The 15607-nt window shown below is 35.2% G+C and overlaps 1 protein-coding gene across 1 annotated transcript in view; it reads left to right on the top strand.

Annotated features, from left to right (window-relative positions):
* Window positions 1-15607, top strand: part of LOC136030416 (uncharacterized protein CG3556-like) — a 173594-nt gene that overhangs the window by 89762 nt on the left and 68225 nt on the right. Inside the window, exon 7 of the mRNA XM_065709381.1 lies at window positions 7543-7757. Coding sequence (XP_065565453.1) covers window positions 7543-7757 — 215 coding nt within the window. The remainder of the gene's footprint in view (window positions 1-7542; window positions 7758-15607) is intronic.

Genomic DNA, 15607 nt, shown 5'->3' with positions numbered 1-15607 from the left:
TTTAGTGAACAAGAGCGAGGTATTAACGAGGGTACAAACCCCTTCGTATACATAATAAAAATATAAGGTTATGAAAGTTTGTTACGTAAGTTAATTCTTAGGTTACGTATATTTTTTACTAATAAAATCGTTCGTTAAAAATTAAAAGTTCTAGTTGCCTTATTAAGTAACCGAAAAATTGGAAGGCAACTAGACCTCATTCCCCACCCCTTATTTCTCAAAATTGTCTGATCAAAACTAAGAGAAAGCCATTTAGCCAAATAAAGAATTAATATGCAAATTTCATTTTAATAATATATGTGCGGAGAGCCAAAATCAAACATTCATTAATCCAAAAACGTTCAGAAATTAAATAAAAAAACTAATTTTTTTAACTGAAAGTAAGCAGCGACATTAAAACTTAAAACGAACAGAAATTACTCCGTATATGAAATGGGTTGTCCCCTCCACAATCCCTCACTCTTCACGCTACAGTTTGACTCTTTGTCACAATTCTACATTTTAAAACAATTAAAAACTTTAGCGTAAAGAGCGAGGGATTGTGGAGGGGACAACCCATTTCATATACCGAGTAATTTCTGTTCATTTTAAGTTTTAATGTCGCTCCTTACTTTCAGTTAAAATAACTAGTTTTTTTTATTTAATCTGTAAAATAAAGTTGGCTTGTAGTTTGTTCTTGAACGCTTTTTAAACACCAGAAGAAAATATTACGCTAGTCCAGTTCTTTATAATCTGTTAATGTAATGTAATACTGTAGTTTAATCTTAAAATTAATGCCTTGCACATTACAGTAATACTGTTACAACGTCTTTAGTTAATTCTGTTAGCAACGATTCTTCGAAATTCATGAAAATAGCAGACAGGATTTGGTGGAGTCGTTTGTAATTAATTGTAACTTGCGAGTAATCACATAATGTATCATAAAAAGCTCGATGGCAACCGATGGCAACTCGATGGCAACCGAAAAAGCTCGACGTTTAAAATGTTAGATTGTTAGAATATGAGAGCCAAGCTACTTCATGCAGTAGAGATTCATTATGCTAGTAATACTGGTGAGGCTGGCTAGACTAGTTGAAGGTCACTAACTCGGGTAGTGAGGTAGGCTAGTACAATCGCGATACCCAGTAGTTTAATTACTCTACATTTTTCAAGTGTAAAAAAATAGTTGTCTCTTATCAGCAAAAATGTTTTCGCAAATTCACAAGTTTTTTTTAGCGCTTTTAAAAGAGCTATTTATACTAATTAAACGACCTTTGTTATTTAGGAGTCATTCTTAAAGAACTGGGACAAAATTAGAACTTTAGCTTAAAGAGCGACGTATTGACGAGGGGATAACCCCCCTCCTATACGTAATAATTTGTGTTCGTTTAAAGTCTAAATGTTGCTCCTTACTTACAGTTGCAAAAATTGAAAAAGTTGCAGTTGTAGTATTAATTCAACGGCCATTACCTTTGAGGAGCTGTTCTTACAGAACTGGACGATAAGTCAAATTTTAGAGCACAGAGTGAGACGGGAGGGTTCGAGGAAAAAATAGCCCCCTTATTTGGGAAGCTATTTTAGTTCCTTTTAAATTTATAGCGTTACTCTTTACTTTCACTTGGAAATTTCTCTTCGTTTTAAAATAATAAGACTATTGTTTATTTCAATTTATAATTAAATAAAAAAAAGTTTTTAACTGCAAGTAAAGAGTGACATTAAATCCTAAAACGAACGGAAATAATTCCGTATGTGGAAGGGGTCGTTCCTTCCTCAACACCTCGCTCTTTACGCTAAAGTTTGACTCTTTCTCACAACTCTACTTTTTAAAACAATAAAAAACTTTAGCGTAAAGAGCGAGGCGTTGAGGAGGGAACGACCTCTTTCATATACGGAATAGTTTCTGTTCGTTCTAATTTTTATTGTCGCTCCTTGCTTGCAGTTAAAAACTTTTTTTTTAATTTAGTTTATGGACATTTTTTAATTAATGCATGTTTTGGTTTTGGCTCACCAAACATTAACAATTAAAATTAAATTTGCATATTAATTTTTTTTTTTAGCTATATGGCTTTTTCATAGTTTTGATCGGACGATTTTGATAAAAAAAAGGATTCGGGGAGGAGGCTTAGTTGCACTCCTATTTTTGGTTAATAAAAAAGGCAACTAGAACTTTTTTTACAAACGTTTTTATTAGTAATAAATATACATAACTTACGAGTTAACTTACGTAACGAAATTCTATATTTGTAAATTTTATTACGTACTAGCTGTTGGGGTGGCGCTTCGCGCCACCCCAACACCTAGTTGGTGGGGGCGCTTCGCGCCCCCCAAGCTGCCCCGTGCGCGTAAGTCGTTACGCGCCATATTGGTTACGCACCATTGTAGTTGTGTCCCTGTGTCCCACCTGTGAATATAGATAGATATAAACATATTTTTAACTACGTAAAACTTGCGAATATACAACATTCTTGGCTGTCCCATTGTCTGTGCATATAAATAGATTGTCAGGTTTATCGACTCTTGAACATGCAACATATAATTGTCCATGGGAAAAACAATCTGTATTCAGATCTATACCTTATTATTCTAATGATTGCCCTTGAACTTTGTTGATGGTGATTGCTAATCGAACATTCCCTGTGTCCCCGTCGTCATTTATATATCCCCCTGTATTCCCTGTGTCCCGGTGCTTTGTTGATGGTGATTGCTAGTCGAACATTCCTTGTGTCCCGGTCGCTTTCTCTTTGAGTGTCCCGGTCGTCATTTATATTAAACACATTCATTTGAAATAGTGAGATAGCCATTTTGTTACCAATAGTCCAAAAATAATATAATAGTGTCTTAAGGATGGACACAAGGTTTTTATGGAACGGGTAGTCGCATAAACTTTGGATCGGATGGAGCACATTTGAATGGTAGTTTTCTGAAAGGTCCAATAATTATGTCTTCGGTGATGTCAACCTCCCCACAATCCTCGGGACAAGGGCTTTAGGCTAGGTAATTCGTTCATTGTTTCAGCCTAGTATATGTTATCAAACATTCGTGGTAACGAACTGTTAACCAAAACTAAAAAAAAATGAGTTTTGATATCAATAGCTACATCAAAAGAATCGCATTTTAATGCTGATTTTAAATATAGAAGTTTCATCATGTTTAGTCTTACCCATCAAAAGTTACGATCCTGAGAAAATTTGCCTTATTTAGGAAAATAGGGGGAAACACCCCCTAAAAGTCGTAGGATCTTAACGAAAATGACACTATCAGATTCAGCGTATCAGAGAATCCTACTGTAGAAGTTTTAAGCTCCTATCTACAAAAATGTGGAATTTTGTATTTTTTTGCCAGAAGACAAATCACGTGTGCGTGTTTATTTGTTTGTTTGTTTTTTGTTTTTTTTCTTTTCCCCAGGGGTCATCGTATCGACCAAGTGGTCCTAGAATGTCGCAAGAGGGCTCATTCTAACGGAAATGAAAAGTCCTAGTGCCCTTTTTAAGTGACCAAAAAAATTGGAGGGGATCTAGGCCCCCTCCCACGCTCATTTTTTCCCACAGTCAACGGATCAAAATTTTGAGATAGCCATTTTGTTCAGCATAGTCGAAAACCATAATAACTATGTCTTTGGGGATGACTTACTCCCCCACAATCCCTGGGGGAGGGGCTGCAAGTTACAAACTTTGACCAGTGTTTACATATAGTAATGGTTATTGGGAAGTGTACAGACGTTTTCAGGGGGATTTTATTTCGTTTGGGGGTGGGGCTGAGGAGAAGGGGCTATGTTGGAGGATCTTTTCTTGGAGGAATCTGTCATGGGGGAAGAAAAATTCAATGACAAGGGCGCAGGATTCTCTAGCATTACTATAAGAAAACAATGAAAAATAAACATGAAAACGTTTTTTCAAATGAAAGGAAGAAGTAGCATTGAAACTTAAAACGAACAGAGATTATTACGCATATGAGGGGTTCTAAAAATACTTTAGCATAAAGAGCGAGGTATTTAGGAGGAGATAAATACCTTGCTCTTTATGCTAAAGTATTTTTAGTAATTTCAACTATTTATTCTACGGCCTTTCTGATTCAGGGGTCATTCTTAAAGAATTGGGACAAAACTTACGATTTAGTGTAAAGAGCGAGGTATTAACGAGGGTACAAACCCCCTCGTATACATAATAAAAATATAAGGTTATGAAAGTTTGTTACGTAAGTTAATTCTTAAGTTACGTATATTTTTTACTAATAAAAACGTTCGTTAAAAATTAAAAGTTCTAGTTGCCTTTTTAAGTAACCAAAAAATTGGAGGGCAACTAGGCCTCCTTCTCCACCCCTTATTTCTCAAAATCGTCTGATCAAAACTAAGAGAAAGCCATTTAGCCAAAAAAAGAATTAATATACAAATTTCATTTTAATAATTTATGTGCGGAGAGCCAAAACCAAACATGCATTAATTCAAAAACGTTCAGAAATTAAATAAAAAAAACTAATTTTTTTAGCTGAAAGTAAGGAGCGACATTAAAACTTAAAACGAACAGAAATTACTCCGTATATGAAATGAGTTGTCCCCTCCGCAATCCCTCGCTCTTTACGCTAAAGTTTGACTCTTTGCCACAATTCTACTTTTTAAAACAATTAAAAGCTTTAGCGTAAAGAGCGAGGGATTGCGGAGGGGACAACTCATTTCGTATACGGAGTAATTTCTGTTCGTTTTAAGTTTTAATGTCGCTCCTTACTTTCAGCTAAAAAAATTAGTTTTTTTTTTATTTAATTGAGAAAGGTATGCATGTTCAAACGGTACTTTCCAAGATAACGCAGGATATTTAGGTGAGGCTTTCCGATAATGTTGAAGGAGCGTTGAACTAAATCAAAACATTTTATGTGAATACGGATTGTCAAAAGGGTGCATCACAGGAATAACTGAGTACATTAATTTGGAAAATTGAGATATGAGATATGAGATATACATTTATTAAGAAAAGAAAACAAACATTATTCGCCAATCGCCTGCCAAGAAAGGCAATAAGCTTGTAAGGGCAAGCGAGTTTATCACCCTCAGCTAATTAAAACCACATTCGTATCACGCTACTCAATACAAAAGAAACTCAACTGATGAAGGAAGAAAGGAAAAAAAAGAGAAAGAGGAAAAAGACAAGAAGAAGACAGAAAAAAATTAACAGAAAAAATTAACAGCACGTAAATCAGGGAAATGCCTTGAATAGAATGACAACCTGGAACGGGCCTTACATCAAAATTATTCCCGAGATAAAAGAAACTTCTTTACCCGTGACTTGAAAGCCGGGAGACTAGGCACATTTTTCACACCCTCGGGCAAAATATTCCAAACATGGGGACCATAATGGCGAATCACAAAAGATGCCCGAGTAGTACTTCTAAACTCATGGGTTAAGTTATCAGCTTTTCTTGTATTATGATCATGACGGTCTTTATTAAAAGTAAAAAGATTTTCATAAGCAGGGGTGAGCAGGCGATTCAAATATTTATACGAGAAAATCGCAACTTGGTAATCACGAATTTGGGATACATCCATTAACTTATTCTTTTTAAAATGCTCATGAGCAGGAACCCCATCAGAATCCAGGAAATAATATTGGAGATTATCATGCTATGTGTATACATATTGTCAAAATAGGGTATCTCAAGAATTGATTTGGATATAAAGTTGTAACTTCAGAGAATACTTAAAGGGGGAGATCGTCTGACTAAAACTACTGCTATTGCTCCATTTACTAATACTGTTGCTACTACAACTACTGCTACTACTACTACTACTACTACTTCTATTGCAACCACTTGTAGGGCTAAAAGCGTTAAGATGAAAATTTCCAAAAGTATATGAACATATAGGGTATCAAAAGGATATTACAGCAATGTAATAGCAATGGCTAATTGTATTAAGTTGAAAATTCCAGGACTTGATGAGAGGGATGTTCAAATGACCAAAAGGCAATAGGTAATACGGTAATATACGGTAATAATACGGCAATAATACGGTAATAATATACGGTAATATACGGCAATAGGTAATACGGTAATAGATAATACTACGGGTAATGAAAAGATTGAACAGGTAGACAGCTTTGCTTAACTCGGTAGTAGTATTAGTAAAGACAGTGGGAGTATTGAAAATGTTAAAAGAAGAATAGCCAAGGTTCAGGGTAGGTATAGCCAATATTGCTCAAAAGCATAGGTGCTCCGAAAAGCGGATGAAAATTTACTAGACGTTTTCCAGAGAAATTGCCTACAGAATGTTCTGGCTACCTGGCTAGCTAACCGTATTTTAAACAGTAGGCTGTACAAAAAATGTGGTTCAATCCAACTTTCCAGGGTTATAATGAAAGAAAAGTCGAAATGGCTAGGGCACGTTCTGCGAATGAAAGAGCAGTGTACGTAGCTGCGTTGGCCTCAGGCGGCTTGGCGCTGTGGTTAGTTGTTAGTAGGGGTAGTAGTACTAGTACTACTACCACTATTACCACTACTATATATACAACTACTACTACTACCGTTGAAAACAAAATACTTTTAAGTTTTTTCACTCCTCTTACTTTCATAAATGTAATGTTATTAGAACTTTAAGGAAGAAATATCAGTTCATATCAATTAAACTGACAATTCGCTGTCATTTTTTTTAGTAGAGAGCAAATTGTGTTCAGGTCTTGAGAAGACGTGGGGGTTATCAGCCCTACTCATGTTAATTTTTGCTCGTTTTTGAGTTTGACTCGGCTATTTTTCGTAATTTCTGTTCGTTTTGAGTTTCATTTATTTGTTGATGATAATTTATGGTAGTTTATAATTTGGGATATTTGGGATATACACTTTGGACCGTCCCCGAAATGGGTGGGAGGAGGTCATAAGAAAGGATTTAAGGGAAAGAGAACTTCGTTGAAACGAGAAAGAGGAAGGCTTGAAGTAGATTGGGATATTTTATCAACTAAAACTGTTCATAGTTTAAATAATTTTTATTCTCGCTACTTTTATTATTATTACTTTTATTTATTATTATTTGATCATAGTAAATGTATCTACTCTTGAAATGGCACAGGCCATGGACTGGTAAAATTTTCGCCCGAAAAACTCAATAACTTTGCTTATTTTATTTGTCAAAAGCTTAAGAGGTAGGCTATGTATGTAAATAGCGCTTCGAATAAGATATAACTGTAATACAACTAAATGTGACTTCAATAAGATTCTAAAAATAAACCATAAGAAATAGAGAATTTTTCTTTGAAACGCTGTTATGGCTCAAAAGCTGTTCATTCATTTTATTGGCTTAATGTTTCTCACAGAGGAACTAATCAGCTTCTAAAACGGTAGAGCTACTTGTCTTTGTGAAAGTTACTTTTTCCAATCTAAAAAGATTTTTTTTTTTATTGACGTTGGTTAGCTTTGAGCATTAGTTACCCAGTTTTAAAAAGATGGAGCTATTTTCCTTTCCATCAACAAGTAATCCTCTTTCAAAAATGCATCATAAAAATGATCCAATGAATTTAAAGCACAATTTTCGATTCAGAAGTGTAGGACAGCGATCAATCTTAGGTAAAACTCCTCATATTTTAGATGTACTGTCACTTTCGGCAATGGCATTAATTTGTGTGGCAAGAAATGGACAAAGAGAGACAACTGTCCCACGTGCCCCAATACAAATTCCTTCACAAACTGGAATACAAAAGGCCGTCTCCTCTCTGCTCAAGAGTACAATGGAAAAAGTTGCAAAAGCACAGGAAGCTGATGGGAGCTTTGGAAACGAATTTAGCACATCTCTGGCAGTCCAGGTAAAGCCAATATTGAACTTTTTATTTAGATATTGAATTTTTGTTAATGTAGTGATTTTGCAATTCCCAATAGGGGCATATCCAGGGAAAGAAATTGGGTTAGAACCTCAGTCCAAAATTGTTGTCTAAATTTTATACTAGTCTAAGACATGTAAAAATGATTTATTTTAACCCCCTGTAAGAATTATATGCCCAGGTAGCCTAAAGTAGTTAAGGGTTCCAAGACTAATCTTACTCAAGACTATTAGAAAAGATTCACTAGACGATATTCTGCTTTTGGGGTAGTAACACAGCCATACAACGCTGGTTCGATTTATCTGGCAATACTGGGATCAACTGTCAATTCGGTGTCTTTGTGAATGAATAACTATCATTTAAAGCATATGTTGAGGATGCTTCAAATATATTGGAAGCACGATTTATTGGAATCATTCAAAAACTTAGACAATTTTAAAACATTTTTAAATGTCCGTCTCGTTGATCCGTCACTTGGTCCATATTTCAAACAATAATTATTATTTTATTATTGTACGTGGTAATGTTCGCAATAGCAACCGCCCTTTGGATTTAAACCCGCTTATAGCCGCTACTCTTTTCTTCCTTTGTATTTAAGATCAGGAAGAAGCTTAACAGCGGTTCCCTCAAGACGCAGGTGTTATTTTCTTCAAAATACAGGTGTTTGTTACATAATAGGGAGTGAAGATGCAGGTGTTTGTTACGTAATATGGAATGGTTGTTTCAGGATGTAGAAGTTTGTTACGCAATAGAGAAAGTTTTCTTTAAGGTTTCTTTGGTTGTTCAGTTAAATGTTTAAAACCCCGCGAGGGCCAGGAAAAAACCTTTAGGGATCCCTTCAAATCAAGATGCAAACATAGACGTTACAGCATAGTTTTTTTGCTGTTTTCAAAAACCTAAGGGTTTGGGGAAAAACCTTCAGGGACCTCCCAAGTAGGGACACAGTCCAAATTGATCATAACCCAATATTTTTCTGCATCACACACAGGGTCTTTGTTCTCTTTGTTGTTGGCGAACAAAGGAATTTCCCGCTATTTTCAGGAACAATGAGCGACGCGTTACTTGATCCTGTATTTCTCTGTATTGGTCTTAATTTATAAGGATTGTTCTGGATTCCTACATATTGTGGGAATAAGGAAACGACTTATTCAAGAAATATTTTAAATTCTATTTCTTTTCAAGACTAACGGGGAACTTTTTACAATATCACTAGAAATAAGGAGAAGGGGGCGTGAAATGCAAAGGAACATCATAATCTAACAATGAAATGGCCAGTTCCCGCAGTTCAAATAAAAACAATGGCCAGTTTAAGTTTATAAAATTATTTTCGCGGGGAAAAGGTCGGAAACGTCTTAGGTGTGATAGTACATGCCAGAGGTGTCATCGGACCAGTACATTGTGCCAAGCTGGAGTTAATTGCTACAAGTTATAAGAAGAAACGCTATCAGGAATTGTTCAATAAGTTTAATTGAACGATTCTAGTTTAAAACGGATATTTATGCACGCCAGAGGGTGCCATCAGGTGGGTAATTATGCAACGTGTTGTCAATTTACCTCTAATGAGATTATTCGGAATATGATGAAAATTATTATTCAAATGTTATTCAAATTGTTATCCAATCAGGAATACATAGTCTTGTCTCAAAGAAACGAGGCGTTTTTATTAAAACCTTTCAGTAATATATCTTTATGTGACTTAAATTTACCTCTAATGAAATTATGCGAAATACGAAGAAAAATATTATTCAAATGTGTGCTTGTCAATCAGGAGTAAACATTGTTATTCAAGAGAAAAATATTATTTAAATGTATGCTTGTCAATCAGGGATACATAGTATTATCTCAAAGAAACGAGGCGTTTTCATTAAAACCTCACAGTAATATATCTTTATGTGAATTAAATTTACCGCTAACGAAAGTATGCGAAATACGAAGAAAAATATTATTCAAATGTGCGTTTGTCAATCAGGAGGGCCTAGTCTTAGCTAAAAGAAACGTTTTATTTTCACTAAAAACTGTCAAAAATACCTCTTAATATGGCTTAGATTTACCTCTAACGGGATAATGTAAAATACGAAGAAAAATACGATTCAAAAATTTGCTTGTCAACCAGGAAGGCCTAGCCGTGGCTTAAAGTATTAGGCGTTCCCATTTAAACAACCCTCCCCCTCCCCCTTGTATTCGTTTCTAGGTTTCCCACGTTTCTTTTATTCACGCATTTTTGTTTTTATTTTACTCTTTATGAGTTTTTTTCACGTTTAGCGTGTCATGGTGGTGTGGATTGCCACAGGAGTGGGGCGTCACGTTTGGGATGGCTTCCTAAAACACGAATCAACGGACTTAAATCACGTGTTTTAGGAGAATGCCTTAGGAATGATGAGGGAGTGCCAGAGGGGGTTATGGAGCAGGTTTTTACAAAATCATTGCAAATCAGTGGAAGGCTCATTCAAGATATGTTTTGAATTCTATGTTCTTTTTAAACAATAAGGAGATATAAAATTAAAGACGACTTATATTGGAATATATCAAATATTTTGCAAAAGCTAAAGAATGATGTCAAAGCTTAAGAACCATATTAAAGTGCAAGGAGGGGGTGGTTTATAAAAACACGAATCAATGGATTTAAAGCACATTTTTATCATGAAAATATCTTAGAATTTATTAGGAATAATAGGGAAATGGTCATTCAAGAAATTTTTAAACAATAAGGAAATATAAAATTAAAAACGAAACATACTGCAATAGATCAACTATTTTGCTAAAGATAAGGAGGGATGTTAAAACTTCAGAGCTCTTGTTATTGAATGGATCGGAAATGACAAGTAATCACAGTCAAGCTTTTGTAATTGCTAACGGACCCCTAGTTCTACCCGAACCCCCTGGTACAGTTTCTTATATGAAGACACAAATAAATTACCGCCAAAATTAGACAGAAAATTACGCATTACCTTTAACTCGATCAAAATTCTACCGTAATTATACCGAAATTCTACCAAAGTTTTATCGTAATTCTACCCAAAGGCCCCTGATACTACTCTCTTATATGAAGACATAAACAAATTATTGCCAAAAACTATTGATATTGCTCGTAATTCTATAAAAACCCTACCGTTATTCTAGCCAAGGTCCCTGATGCGAGTCTCTTATATAAAGATATAAACAAATTATCACGAGAAATTGTTGACATTACTCATAATTCCATGAAAATTCTACTGCAACTCAACTCAAAATCAATGATATTAGTCTCTTATCTGAAGATATTAACAAGTTATCACCAGAAATTATTGGCATTACTCACGATTCTACCATAATTCCACCGAAATTCTACCGTAATTCTACCCAGAGCTCCTGATACAAATCTCTTAAATGAATACATAAACAAATTATGACTAGAAATTATTGACATTACTCGTAATTCTACCAAAATTCTATCATGATTCTACCGTAATTCTACCCAAAGCCACTGATATTAGTTTCTTAAATGGAGACATAAACAAATTATCATCAGAAATTATTGACATTACTCGTAATTCTAATAGAATTTTACCAAAATTTTGGGTAGTTCAATCCAAAGCACCTGTTAGTAGTCTCTTATATTAAGATATAAACAAATCATCACCAAAAAATATGGGCATTACTAGCAATTCTACCAAAATTCTAGCGCAATTCTACGGTATGATTTATGGAGCGATAGGCAATGATTTTGCTGGCCCTTATGGAGCGGTGGGCATCGATTTTGCTGGCCATAAAAAGGGCCTTTGGTTCTAAGAACAAATGTGTAGGTAGTGTTCAAAAGCAAATCACTAATACTGATCACTCATGGGCTCACTAGAGAAATGGGAGGATTAACTGAAATACCTGGGTAATGTTCAAACGAATATGAAACGTCATTTTGTTTTGTTTCGATTAGTTTGTCAAAAAATTGATTAAAGGCTTTGGGACCATGACAAATAAGTCTCAGACAAGAGTCCAGAGCTGGAGAATTGCATCATCAATCTTTCTCTGAGTAAAATTTCTCTTCTGCACTGACAATCTTTAAAAATACTCAATTAAAATTAGTTATTTTTCTAAAGTAACAAGATTTCTTATAGTTGTCTGTCGGTCCACATTGTTCATTTTTAGTCTTGACGCTCTCATTGGTGATTATGGACTAGCTAACAAAAGCCATTTGAGAATCAAACAGGTAGACGGATAATGTTTCTCCTATAGCAACAATCAGGTCTACTATGCCATTACATAAAAAACAAATGTACTATAGTATTACGTACGATCCGGGTGCACGTAATAACGTATAATGGTAATCCTTTGTTCCTGAAAAATCAACACAGAATTAAGTAACGCTCCGCTCCTTGTTCCTGGAAATAGCGCAAAATTCCTTTGTTCGCAAACAACAAAGTGAACAAAGGCCCTGTATGTGAAGCAGAAAATAATAGGTTATGGTCAATTTCGACTGTGTCCATACTTGGGAGGGCCCTGAAGGTTTTTCCCTATACCCTTACGTTTTTAAAACAACTAGGACGTAAAGTCTATATTTGAATCTTGATTGTCGGGGTCCCTGAAGGTTTTTTCCTGGCCCTCAAGGGTTTTTAAACATTTAACATAACAACCAAAGAAATCTTAAAGAAACATTCCCTATTGCGTAACAAAGACCTGCATCTTGAAGAAATTTTACCTTGAAAAAATATTATATAATAAGCACCTGCATCTCTTAGAAAACACTCTCTATTACGTAAAAATCACCTGCATCTTGAATGAAACTAATAACACCTGCGTCTTGAGGGAATCGCTGTTAAACTTCTTCGTGATCTTAAACCCTTAGCGGCTATGCGCTGACTTGAATCCAAAGGACGGTCACTACTATTTGCCCTTCCAAACCGTTTTATGAGACTTAAATTGAAAATGTATCCAGTTGCTGCTCTCCAGAATTTTTTTTTCAATAATTTTTTCTGTACTATTGTTTTCATACCTATTTGCGTCGAAGGTAAGCCTACCCCAAACATCAAAACAAGAGCAATAGGGAATTCTTTTCGTAAGACGGTGGAAATCTAATTTGAATGAATATATCAGCCCTATGTCCAAGGGCCGTCCTCGGCAAAACATAGATATATAAAAGAAGAAAAACTTACAGCAACATAAGACCAATAAAACTAAAATGAAATTTTTTTTAAACAATATCAGCATCTTTACTTCAGCGACGTCCAACCAGGACTGATAAATAAAGTGAGATGAAACAAGGCAACCCATTGAAATGAAGGAAGAATAATCAAAAACATGTTTTAGTGCTAATCTTGCCTTTTTGGCATCTAACCGCAACGGTCTATTTGTTCCGTGTTAATATCTAGTGGTTTTTAAAACATTTTGTGACATCGTTTTAAATTAAATTTATTAAATTAAGTTTTTAACTTAATTAAATTAAGATTATTTCTTAATTAAGCCTGGTCGTATCTGGGTGTATTTTTACAGTTTGACCCCTTGCCTGTACCTAGATTTTTAGATTTCATGCCTGCTGTGTGCAATAATTTCAGTGTTGCGCATTTACTCGTGTAGAGCAGTTTGATGTATTTAGATGAGGCAAGTTAGTTCGTGTTTACCAGTTAACGATCATATTTTCGATTTTTCAAATAAGAATATACACAAAGGGAGAGAAATTAAGAATAGTTATTCAAATACAAGAAAATAGTCGTGCTGAGCAGTAAACTTTAGAAAAACAAATCGCAAAATACTCACTCGGAGCGTATGGGGCAACAATTTTATTTTTGCGGACACATACGTCCGGAGCACCTAAAGAGTTGACGAAGTTCACTCCCGAAGTAGGAGGAAAATGACTAGAATTTATGTTGATAATTTGGTTACGTCTAGCTCAGGGTTTTCTCTGGTTCCCAGGGGGACCAAATTATGAAAAGTGTTAGAGGGGGAAACATAAAACAGTTTTGATATAATTGAGCTTAGAAGGTTGTGGAAAGATGAATTGTTCTCTAAGAATGATTTTGAGCATTAATTTGATTGGTTTAGTAGAGCATAGGTAGAACTGTAATCAAATTGCATTTTTTTGGGGGGGGAGGGAATAATTTCGTAAACCATATTGGCCTGCCTTAACAAAGGATAAAAATTTAAAAAAAAGGAAAACCGAGAATAAGGTTTTATAAGGCCAATAAAACTACTCGATGAAACAAAACGAATATATCGAAAGGACAACCGCTTTCCTTTTTGGTGCTAGAAAAAGAAACAAAGTTTCAAAGAAACAATATTCATATATTCTGGGGAAAAAGGACAAAACAAACCGAATAGAAATAGAAAGACAAAAAAACAATGTGGATGTCAAAATGAACAAAAACCACACATTGGAATAATTAAAAGCCTAGCAACGTGGAATAAAAAAGGACAAAAGGTAAAATCAAAATTAACAGCATTAAAGACATTAAGAGTCAAAAAACCTAACTCAAAAGCTAGCCACTCACAAAAATCAACGAATAACAGCCAACAATGTTCTAGTTAAGATGCTAGACAAGTGACTATGAGTCCAAGATTCTTTTAAAGGAAACTAATAAAATAACTAAGCAGAAAACTACATCACATTTGTCTAATTTTAAGAAAAGCTTTTACACCCAAGGGGTCGGAAACTCTTATCATTTTGTGAATGTGAAAGTGATTTGGAATTTATCTTGGAATGCCAACAAATTATCAGCAACTCATCTAAGAAAACCAAAAAAAGAGTCACTTATTTTAAAACTGCCCGTAACTCTGTCAAGAGCACAACCTGAATTTGAATATTTACATATTTCAAACGCCTTTCTGTATTGTATTGGCCGAGTGGGTTGGTGCGCTGGATTTGGGATCCTTCGTCTGAGAGGACGCGGGTTCGAATCCCAGTGTACCCAATTCTTCAGTTTGGGACGAGGGTCAGTGGCGTGACTCTGTAAGCTTAGCCAGAGTCGACCATGCTCTAAATGGGTACCTGGAGAAATCTGGGGAAGGTAAACAGGAAGGATGTGCGGAAGCACAGGATGGCTGGACCCCAACCTTCCATTGCACTTCCTGGCTGAGGGGCCAAAAAACGGAGATCAGCACCGCCGGTACGGACTGTAAAGTCTAATGCCGTATCCACCTTTTTTTTTACCTTTCTGATTTGGCAGGGTCTTTTAATATTGTTCAGGATCTTTAAGAGAAGTATATATATAATTGTGGACTTTGGTAGTAGCATGGTCTTAACTATTTTGATTAGGTGCTCTTTTAACCTCTTTTGGGATAACTGGTAATTTATTGGTTCAATGTATTTGTATCCCATACCACGTCCTGGTATTTAAAAGGGGTGTTGTTTGTGCGTTGAAATTGAAGAAAGGAGTGAATTCGCTACTGCCGTACCGGGATAAAACCGCTATAACATTTTGTACTTGAAAGCCGACAGTTTAAAAAAGTTATGCTAAACTGAAATTTTCATTTACGATGTTCTTGTCCAGAGGACTCTACGTTTAGGGAAATTTTTTGTTTCCTTCGTAAAAAAGTTTCAGGATTCTATTACGTAGGGTCTTCAAATCATTCGTTTATTGAAAATGATTGTGAAACCATCACTCAAATCATAATTTCTTATTTTTCTGGAGAAATTCTATCCCATTTCTACTTGAGAAATATAGACCTAGTTTCAATTCCGATTCTAACACCTGCTTATCGAAAGCTCAGAGATCCATTCTCTCTCTACGGGTAATAGCTTTTCTTGAAGAGCGCTGTTCCAATTTCGCAGAAGTTATTTGTTTCTCATATTCTTTCTGAACTAAACATGGAATCCATCACCGTATAGAATAAAGGAAGGTTAGAAACTATTGGTACCATACTGGGAC

The sequence above is a fragment of the Artemia franciscana genome, chromosome 8, assembly GCF_032884065.1.
Source record: "Artemia franciscana chromosome 8, ASM3288406v1, whole genome shotgun sequence".
Classification (NCBI taxonomy): Eukaryota; Metazoa; Arthropoda; class Branchiopoda; order Anostraca; family Artemiidae; genus Artemia; species Artemia franciscana.
Note: the sequence above shows the minus strand (reverse complement) of the source record. Positions and strands in the feature narration are given on the sequence as shown.